The 10,723-nt window shown below is 37.7% G+C and overlaps 1 protein-coding gene across 1 annotated transcript in view; it reads left to right on the top strand.

The window, feature by feature from the left end:
- The window catches only part of IL1RAPL1 (interleukin 1 receptor accessory protein like 1), a 646,715-nt gene extending 637,540 nt beyond the window's left edge, over positions 1-9,175 (top strand). Inside the window, exons 10-11 of the mRNA XM_048213783.2 lie at positions 7,619-7,789; positions 8,240-9,175. Of these exons, the coding sequence (XP_048069740.1) occupies positions 7,619-7,789; positions 8,240-8,958 (890 nt within the window). The 3' untranslated portion in view covers positions 8,959-9,175. The remainder of the gene's footprint in view (positions 1-7,618; positions 7,790-8,239) is intronic.
- Positions 9,176-10,723: the final 1,548 nt, after the last annotated feature.

Genomic DNA, 10,723 nt, shown 5'->3' on the forward strand with positions numbered 1-10,723 from the left:
TGTATTCTTTAATCCCTATCACCTAGTTCACCCATCCCCCCACTCACCTTCCCCCTGGTAACCATCAATTTGTTCTCTATAGTTAAGAGCTTGTTGCTTGGTTTGTCTTTCCTTTCTCTCTTTTCTTTTCCCTTTGTTCATTCGTTTTGTTTCTTGAGTTCCATATATGTGTGAAATCATATTGTATTTGTCTTTCCCTGACTGACTCATTTCACTTAGCATTATATTCTCTAGCTCCATCCATGTTGTTGCAAATGAGAAGATTTCATTCTTTTTTTATGGCTAAACAATATTCCATTGTATATACATACCACATCTTCTTTATCCATTCATATATCGATGAACACTTGGGCTGCTTCCATAATTTCATTATTGTAAATAATGCTGCAGTAAACTCAGAGGTGCATATATCCTTTCAAATTAGTGTTTCTGTATTCTTTGGATAAATACCCAGTAGTGCAATTACTGGATCATAAGGTAGTTCTATTCATAAATTTTTGAGGAACCTCCATACTGTTTTCCACAGTGGCTATACCATTCCACATTCCCACCAACAGTGCAAGAAGGTTCCTTTTCCTCGACTTCTTCCCCAACACTTGTTTCTTGCGTTGTTGATTTCAGCCATTCCAACAGGTGTGAGGTGATATCTCATTGTGGTTTTGATTTGCATTTCGCTGATGATGAGTGATGCCATGCATCTTGTCATGTGCTGTTGGCCATCTGTATGTCTTCTTCAGGGAAATGTCTGTTCGTGTCTTCTACCCTTTTTTAATTGGATTATTTGGTTTTTGGGGTGTTGAGCTGTATAAGTTCTTTATATATTTTGGATACTAACCTTCTCTTGGATATGTCATTTGCAAATATCTTCTCCTACTCTGTAGGTTGTATTTGAGTTTTGTTGATTGTTTCCTCTGCTGTGCAGAAGCTGTTTATTTTAGTGTAGTTCCAATAGTGTATTTTTGTCTTTATTTCCCTTGCCTCAGGAGACCTATATAGAAAAATGTTGCTACAGCTGATATCAGTCAAATTCCTGCCTGTGCTCTCTATCCAGGATTTTTATGGTTTCAGGTTTCACATTTAGGTCTTTAATCCATTTTGAGTTTATTTTTGTGTATGGTGTAAGAAAGTTGTCCAGTTTCATTCTTTTGCGTGTAGCTGTCCAGTTTTTCCAGCACCATTTGTTGAAGAGCTTGTCTGTTTCCCATTGCATGTTCTTGCCTATTTTGTCAAAGATTGATTGACCATACAATGGGTTTGTTTCTGGGCTTTCTGTCCTGTTCCATTGATCTATGTGTCTATTTTTGTGTCAGTACTGTAGTGTTTTGATTACTCCAGGTTTGTAGTATAACTTGGAGTCTGGAATTGTGACTCCTCCAGCTTTGTTTTTCTTTTTCAAGATTCTTTTGGTTATTTGGTGGTCTCTCGTGGTTCCATTCAAATTTTAGGATACTTTTTCTATTGCATTTCTATACACCAGTAATGAAGCCACAGAAAGAGAAATTAAGAAAGCAGTCCCATTGACAACTGCACCAAAAATATTAACATACCTAGGAATAAACTTAACCAAGGAGGTGAAAGACCTGTACTCTGAAAACTATAAAAGATTGATGAAAGAAGTTAAAGACAACAGAAACAAATGGAAAGACATTCCATACTCTATGGACTGGAAGAACAAATATTGTTAAAATGTCCACACTACCCAAAGCAACGTACAGAATTAATGCAATCCCTATCAAAATACCAATAGTTATTTTCACAGAACTAGCACAAATAATTATAGTTATTTTTAATATTATTTTTGTGAACTTTTATACTAGAGATAGAAGTGATTTATACCACCATTACAGTATTAGGATATTCTGAATTTGACTGTATATTTACCTTTACCATTGAGTTTTATATTTTTATGTTTTCATGTTCTTACTTAATGTCCTTTCATTTTAACCTGAAAAACTTCCTTTAGCATTTCTTGTAAGGCACATCTAGTGGTGATGAACTCCCTTAGCTTTTGTTTGTCTGGGAATGACTTTCTCTCTCCTTAATTTTGAAGGACTGCTTTTCTTAGTTGACATTTTTTTCTTTCATCACTTTGAATGTTTTATACCATTCCCTCCTGGCCTGCAAGGTTTCTACAGTTCAGTTTCTATAGTTTATTTAAGATGATTATTTTGAATTCTCTGTCAGACAAATTGTAGATCTCCATTTCTTTGGGGTTGGTTACTAGAACGTCATTAGTTTCCCTGGGTGTTGTCATGTTTGCCTGATTCTTCATGTACCTTTGCATTGATGTCTGTGCATTTGAAGGAACAAACACCTCTTGTAGTCTTTACAGAATGATTTTAGCAGGTAAAGTCCTTCCCCTGTCTGTTCCCCAAGCCAATGGGATTACCTCCAGAGTTGCAGTCTTTCTGGATTTGAGCCACGTTTGCGGCTATTTCTGGGTCTGCAGCGAGGTCCGTGTTTGGCAGGCTTATTGCCAGGGGCTCAGGTGGGCAAGGATCTCCTCTGGTACCTGGGTGTATGGACCGGCCTCTAATACCTTGCTCAGTCGGATATTGCTTGTGTAATTGTCCGTTTCATGGCCCACAGTTGGGTCTTTAGTCAGTGGGCTTTTACCAGGTGTGTGGACAGATACAACTCCAACCAGTTCCCTGGCAGAGCTTCTGCCTGGTCACTGTATGGGACCCTGGGTGGGCAGGATGTGCTATGGACCAAGGCTGAGAGGATTTATGCACAGATGTCTTATTTGGCCATTTTGCTGACATCATTCCCTTTTTTCATTTTTCGTCAAACATTGCAATCAGAATCGCTTGAAAGTCATGGGAAGAGTAAATCAATGACTGTATTTGAGTTTGTGCAAACTATTGCAAAGAGCATGTACACCAGCTGTTTTCCATCTCTGCAGTGAAGAGAATGATAGTTGAGGGCTTAAATTACAGAAAATAGAATTTAAAGAATAAAGTTTAGAATAAGAAATATACTCTCGTACTACCCTGTTATGATTAACCACTTTTAAGCTGTTTATAAACTTAAGTTGAATCGATAAGATCACAGACCTATTCTTTAAAAACCTTAGCATAGTTTTGTTTTTTCTATGGTTATAAAAATGTCAATTTTTCAAAGTTTCTCCAGTCATATAAAGCTCATACGTTAAGATAGTAAATCAGTATATGTCCTTATAGATACTAAATCAATATATGTTCTTACAGATATTAAACAAAATTGAAGAGATATGATCCATGATTCATATTTGTCTGGTAACTGGGAAAATAGAAGAAACCTTAGAATCCATATGATTTTGAGTCAGAGAACATTGCTGAATTTAGTATGGTATCTGGCATGATGTGTGCAGTCTGATAACCTTTAAATCGGGAGTTTCCTTCTGGTAGTTAATAAATGCCTAGACCATTACTGCTCTGACATAGACTCTGGGGAAAGAGAGGAATTCGATATCTATCAACTGTTCCATTGATTTGAAGATGCTGCTGCAGATGCTTGCAAGGGGCTTTTGAGCCACATTTACTGTCAAGATAATCTGCATGTGAGCAACTCCTTTTTATCCAAGAGATGTCAGCTTAACTACTATAAATCTGTCCAGATGACATAAAGAGATAGAAAACTGACTGAGGCCTTAGCACCAATTCCTGAGTTTCATTTAAGCTTAATACAGTCAATGTATATATTATTCTAGGCAAGAATCTATTTCCTTTTTGATGAAAGTGTGGATTTTCAGCTTTTTTTGTTTAGAGTACATCCCCTGTAAGTATCAGCACCACTTATCATGGATCTGACGTTGCAGTGTTTAGTTTTGTTGTTCTCTGGTTAATTACCTAGCAGCTGCCTGCAGTTCTTTGATGCCTTTGAGCCCTATGGATGCCTTTACCCTGTCCTAGAGCAGAGTTCCTCAAAGTGTAGTCCCCGGACCAGCAGCAGTATCACCCGAGACCTTGCTATAAATGCAAATTCTTAGGGCTCATGGGTGGTGCAGTTGGTTAAGTGTCTGACTCTTGGTTTCAGCTCGGGTCATGATCTTGGGGTCATAAGATTGAGCCCCCAGTAGGGCTCCATGCTCAGCATGGAGTCTGCTTAAGAACCTGTCTCCCTATCCCTCTGCCCTCCTACTCGTGCGTGTGCACACGCTCTCTCTCTTAAATAAATAAATCTTTTAAAAAATGCAAATTCAAAAACTTACTCTAGAGCTATTGAATGGAGCACTATGGAGGTAGGGCCCAGCAATCTATATTTTAGCAAGCCCTCATTATTGTTGTCATTGATGCTCAAGTCTGAAACCACTTTTTTAGAGGAGTTTACAAGAACTCTAAGGTCTTCCCTTGAATCACAATGAGAAACTACAGTTCAAGACTTTTCCAAAGGAAACTTGATAAACACTGACCCCACAAGTCCTAGTAATTTCTTGAGGGGTCCAGGCGGCATGGAGTGTCTGTATCCAAAGCCATCTCTCCTAGAAAATAGCTCAGGTCTTGAGAAAATCCCTACACTGGCTATAAAATATAAGTCATGTGATATGCAAATGAAAGATTATTCATTTATTTAATCAACAGATCCGTTTGATCATCTACTAAGCCCTGGTGAGATATCTGAGTCAAGGATATTGTAGTCAAAGAAAAAAGATTAGATGTGAGCACAGGAATATCGTACATGGGAAAAGAGATCACCTCAATTGACTCAAAGTGTAAAGAAATCAGTGACAGATCTAGCTGCTGGTTTTTGACAGTGAGCAACCATAATTATTTTCCAAGATACCATAAGCATCATCAGTGGTGAGATTTGGAAAGATAAATTTTACAACTCTCTGTGGAATGAGCCAGAAGGAGAAAGAAACAGAGAGGAAGACCTACTAAAATAGAATTATGACAGCTAAGAAATGAATAGGGCCTGACCCAGGATGGAAGTAGAATCCAAAGGACTTTTATCAGTGAATGCCTATGAGATTATCAGTAATTAAAAAGGATAAGTGGAACATATATCTGACATTTGGAGACTAAAGAAGTAATATTGTAATGTTATTAAAATGAAATAAAAGGTGAAGTACAGAGCTTGAGCTGGAAAGCTTATGTTGTGAGCACGTTGAATATGAGGTGCACCCCGAGCATCCAAATGTAGGGTCCAGGTTACAGGTAAAAGTGGGGTATGGTTGGTAGTTCATGAGAAGGAAGACAGGACTGCACATCTAAATTAGGGAGTTAACTGCATAGAGGTGACTATTGATGTCATGGGAGGAGAGGAGATTTTTAAGGGAAAGTGGGCTGAGAGACAAATGAAGCAGGTCACAGAAAACATCTTGAGAAATAACAGCATTGATGAGTTGGAAAAGAGATGTCCATGCAAGAGACAGAGGAACAGACAGTGTCATGTAAGCAATAGTGATATCAAGGTGGAACTTACCAGTATCAGCGGACCAGTTGTTTACATCTCTTCTGAGTCATGTGTGCTCTGTTCTTACTGGTGTTCATATTGATCTGCTTTTGAAATATTTTTAAGCTTAGAGAAGACAAAGGGCTAAGAATGAGGATCTAGCATTACACTTCCCAGATCTGGGCAAACTTCAACATGTTATAGTACTTTGTAGCCAACTGGGAGAAAACAACATCCAAGAAAGAAAATAGTATATGCGTGAAATCATTCTACAATCCACGGTCTGGCTTAAAGAGTCCTCCCTTTGGCCCATGACCCCTGTGCTAGTCTTAACAACATGTTTGTCCCTAGAAATTAACTGTTGACCTATCTTCGTCTCCTACTAGATTAGAAGCTAGTGACCGGTATTGTAAAGGAAGTCTTCTATCTCCTACATATGGCATGGGAATATCTAATGAATAGACATTTTCATTAAATACAAACTGGTATTACATACTAGCTTTATTATGTACTATTTTTTATAATTTCTTACTCAGCTAAAGTGTTTACATCAATAAAATGGTACCACTATAGACTGCTGGCATATGTGCCTGACCTGCTGTAACAAAAGTTAATTATCGTTTTTGGTGACAATTGAATTTTATTTATAATATGTACAACTATTTCCTGGTTGAAGAATAAGGAAAATAACAAATATCAGAGTATGGCATGTTTGGGATGATTGCTATTTTTCTAAACCTTTTTTTCTTTAAAGCTGAAACCTGTTTTATTTTTTTTTTTAAATCCTTATACCTAAAGGTTTTCTTTCAGACATCCCATAGCAGAGTCGTTAGTTTCTTTTTTTTTAGACTTGAGTTTGAATTTTTTTTCCTTTTTTTTTGAGTTGTTAGTTTCATATATACCTGTGTTAACTTCAGATACAGTTAATAGTTTTCTGAGTTTGCCCTAACAAGTTTTAATTATAGAATAAGTCCTAGATGGATCGGGACTATCAAACTACTGAAATGAACACCCCCATATGGATCTCCAAAGTGAGCTGTAGTGTCCCCGAAGTCAAAAGGAGTGCCCCAAAGCCACCCAGAGCAACAGTTAAGAATGTCCCTCCATCTTTGGTGTTCTATAACCCGAAAGTTTTAAATTTTCCATGCCAAATACAAAGCTCATTTTGTTCTGAAATTTAGGGATGTTTCAGTCCAATTTGATCTGATAATTGAGTTATACACTGACAATCATCAGGGAAGTACAAAAGAGAGCTAAGGATATTGATATTTGGTAAACTCAGTATATTGGTAGTATTTAGATTTGAGGTGAATTATGAGTCCTGGTATCACGTTCTGAAAAGGCAATGGATGAATGAGAGACTATCCAGAAGATACATGACTTATTTTCATTAGAAACAACAAATAGGAAATTGGGGATGTTTAATGTTAAAGAAATTAAGGTAAAGATAATGCATGATAGTAGTCATTAAATATTTAAAGAGTTTCCATATAAGGAGGGGAAACGAATGAGGACAGAAACAGATTTTAGGTAAAGCTTCATTCATTTATTTTGTAATTTTTTATTCTCATGGTTGAACTGATAAACATGATAAAAAATATTTGGCAGTATTTTATGTGTGACATAAATGGAGACCAGCAAAACAATATGGTTTTCTAAAATAATTCAGTGGAATAATATTCTAAGTCCCCAAATCCAAGAACTGGCTCCCAGTAGAAAAGTAATTATTCCACGCTTGATTTTATTTTCTCTCCTACAGAAAATCAGTACAGTGCCCACAATCAAAATATCATTCCTCCATGGTCAAGCCAGATGCAGTTTTCTTTTTTTTTTTTCAACAGAGTAAAATGGCCACAGGCAAGATTAGCTGAATGTACAATTATTTAGAGTCAGAGCATACTATCCAATCAAGTGCCTTTTATAAGCAGTCAAGATTCTCCATGACCTAGGCATCAAAAATGTTGAAAGTTAACATTCCATTGCTTTTTTTGTTAATTTTCTTACTACTGTCTTCACAACAACAAAAACAACAAATAAAAATGTGACCCTTTATACCTCCAAATTAGTTTCAGAATATTTGACATCGTTGAATTCTTAACGAAAATTAGTAAAGCCTTCTTTCTTTGGTCTCCCCAAAGGAGGGCGTTTAGAGATGTTTTTGGAAAGAGTTGAATGTTTTCATGTCCTAATGTTTTCTTTGGAGAGCAGTGACTTCAGCTTTACTCTGTAATCTTTTTGACAGACAATAAAGATTATGATGCATACTTATCATACACCAAAGTGGATCCTGACCAGTGGAATCAAGAGACTGGAGAAGAAGAACGCTTTGCTCTTGAAATCCTACCTGACATGCTTGAAAAGCATTATGGATATAAGTTGTTCATACCAGATAGAGATTTAATTCCAACTGGAAGTAAGTTAGTGTTTTCATTTGAGAGTGTGCTTATTCTTTGTCTGTCTGTGTGTCACCATTATTTTTAGGCAGAATTTTAACTTGTGGTTCTCTACGTCAAAAATGGCATCTATCGGTGTCTCAAGAAAGAAATGTCGTTACGTGTTCATACGAAACTTAATTTTTGACGCCCCTGAGAAGCTAGTTCCATTATTCTGTAAAGCATCTCCTTTTATGAGTCTTGACATTTGACAAAACAAACGGGAGATTTGTACCTAGGAAAAATATTTCTAACATTGAGAAAATGCAAAGCCTGTACTCTATTCGGTGTGGTCATTGGCTGTCTTCATCTTCTGAGGTATGACCCAGCAAGCAACAATTCTCATGCGATGTGGGAAAGAGAAGCTACTGGGGCTTTCTGGAGCAGATGCTTGATCCAGTCATTCTGATAAACTCTTTTCTCTTTTGTAGCATACATTGAAGATGTGGCGAGGTGTGTAGATCAGAGCAAGAGACTGATTATTGTCATGACCCCAAATTATGTAGTCAGAAGGGGCTGGAGCATCTTTGAGCTGGAGACCAGACTTCGAAACATGCTGGTCACTGGAGAAATTAAAGTGATACTGATCGAATGCAGTGAACTCCGAGGCATTATGAACTACCAGGAGGTGGAAGCCCTCAAGCACACCATCAAGCTCCTGACGGTTATTAAATGGCACGGACCAAAATGCAACAAGTTGAACTCTAAGTTCTGGAAACGTTTACAATATGAAATGCCTTTTAAGAGGATAGAACCCATTACGCACGAGCAGGCTTTAGATGTTAGTGAGCAGGGGCCTTTTGGGGAGCTGCAGACTGTCTCGGCCATCTCCATGGCCGCGGCCACCTCCACAGCTCTAGCCACTGCCCATCCAGATCTCCGTTCCACCTTTCACAACACGTACCATTCACAAATGCGTCAGAAACACTACTACCGAAGCTACGAGTATGACGTACCTCCTACCGGCACCCTGCCTCTTACCTCCATAGGAAATCAGCATACCTATTGTAACATCCCTATGACACTCATCAACGGGCAGCGGCCACAGACAAAATCGAGCAGGGAGCAGAATCCAGACGAGGCCCACACAAACAGTGCCATCCTGCCGCTGTTGCCGAGGGAGACCAGTATATCCAGTGTGATTTGGTGACAGAAAAGCAAGGGACATCCCGTCCCTGGGAGCTTGAGTGGAGTGTGCAGTCCAGTGCCTGGAACTAAATCCTCGACTGCTGCTGTTAAAAACATGCATTACAATCTCTAGAACACGAGGAAAAACAGGGTCTTGTACATATGTTTTTGGCAATTTCTTTGTAGCATCAGTGTCTTCCTGTTTTACCATGTCTCCTACCATTACATTTTTTGACTTTGTTTTATATGTCATTGGAATTTGTAAATTTACATTTTTTTAAAGAAGAGACTTATGTATAGATAGAAAACCCTTTTTTGCTTCATTAGTTTAGTTTTAGAATGGGTTTTATTTTCTTTTCTTGATTTTGTTTTGCTTTTAACATTTCCTTGGGGTGCTTGGACAAATCTATCCGATGGGACAAGGAGCACCGGATCCTCTCTTGGGTTCTGCCTGGGATCAGCAGGGCCACGTGGGCCTTCAGAGAGCAGTGCGATGAATGCCAGCATTGCCATTTGGGAGAGAAAAAAAGATGAGAAGAACACTTGTTCGTAGGAGGGCCCCGCCAAACAGAGCCCTGAATCTCTTCCTTGTCCCACCTCATTCCCCACCTCTACCCTTCTAATGGCGGCATGATGTGTAAACTCTGAGGAGGGGTGGGGGTGGGTCTAACTGTCTTAACATTTAATTCACTGCTCGTCAGAATACACTCCAGACCCAGAAGTGTGCTAGTCACTTGACAGTGACCACTACAGAATGCTAAGAAGAGAAGGTCGAGGGCATGAAAATGGGGGAGAGAGTGTTGTTTCTGTTTTTTAAATGAGTTGATGTACCCTTATATAAATATATATATATATATAAAACACACACACAACAAAACAAAAGAAACAAAAAACAAAAAAACACAAAAAAAAACCACAAAAAAAAAACACACAAAAAAATCAAACTCTATATTTGATCACTTCCTGGAAAGGCATGAATGTGTTTGTGGCTGTTTTTGTTTAATATTCTACTTCCTCTTTTCCCTCTATAATTTTTCTGCAAATGAGATTATGTGCAAATGCCAGGCAAGTTAACTCAAGAGGGTGAATCAACACAAGTCGAAATGAAATTTACATTGAAGGCTTCCAAACCAAAGGGAAGGACAGGATGTGTCATCAAATATGTTTTGTCACCTTGTATTATACGAAATGTTATTTTCTAAAGAGTCAGAACAAATCTGTGAAACTTACTATGGGATCCCCTGTATTTAAATGTTAATTCACTGTATTTAATTTTCAACGCTACATTCAGAATCAAGTGTTCGGTTTCAGTTTGTGAACATAAGCAACACTTATTAATATCGAAGTGTTTATATAAGAACTCAGGAGGTCAAACATATGAGTACCAACAGAAATCACTATTTTCAAAATAAACATTATTTACACAAAATAGTTTTTAAATTAGATGAGAAAGTGTTTAAAATAATTTTACTGTATAAATAATTCGTTTTATGTTAACTGTGTAATTCTATCTTTCAGAAACAGAAAGCTGATGCTTCCGGGAAATTCATCCCTTACCATTTAGCGTTATGTTTGAAATCAATGGCATAAGCAGCTAATACATATTCATGTTGAAGATGATGCAAAATCAGTCATCAAGGAACTTGCAAAGGGTGGAATTGTTAAAGGGAAATATTACCTACGTAGCTTTTAGTTAAAAAAAAAATCAATGTGATGAAAACACTGATATAGAACTTATACATTCCTGTAGTGATTCCTCGTAGGAACTTCCATGCCAGTCATCGCCT

This window comes from Ursus arctos, chromosome X (genome assembly GCF_023065955.2).
Source record: "Ursus arctos isolate Adak ecotype North America chromosome X, UrsArc2.0, whole genome shotgun sequence".
Lineage (NCBI taxonomy): Eukaryota > Metazoa > Chordata > Mammalia > Carnivora > Ursidae > Ursus > Ursus arctos.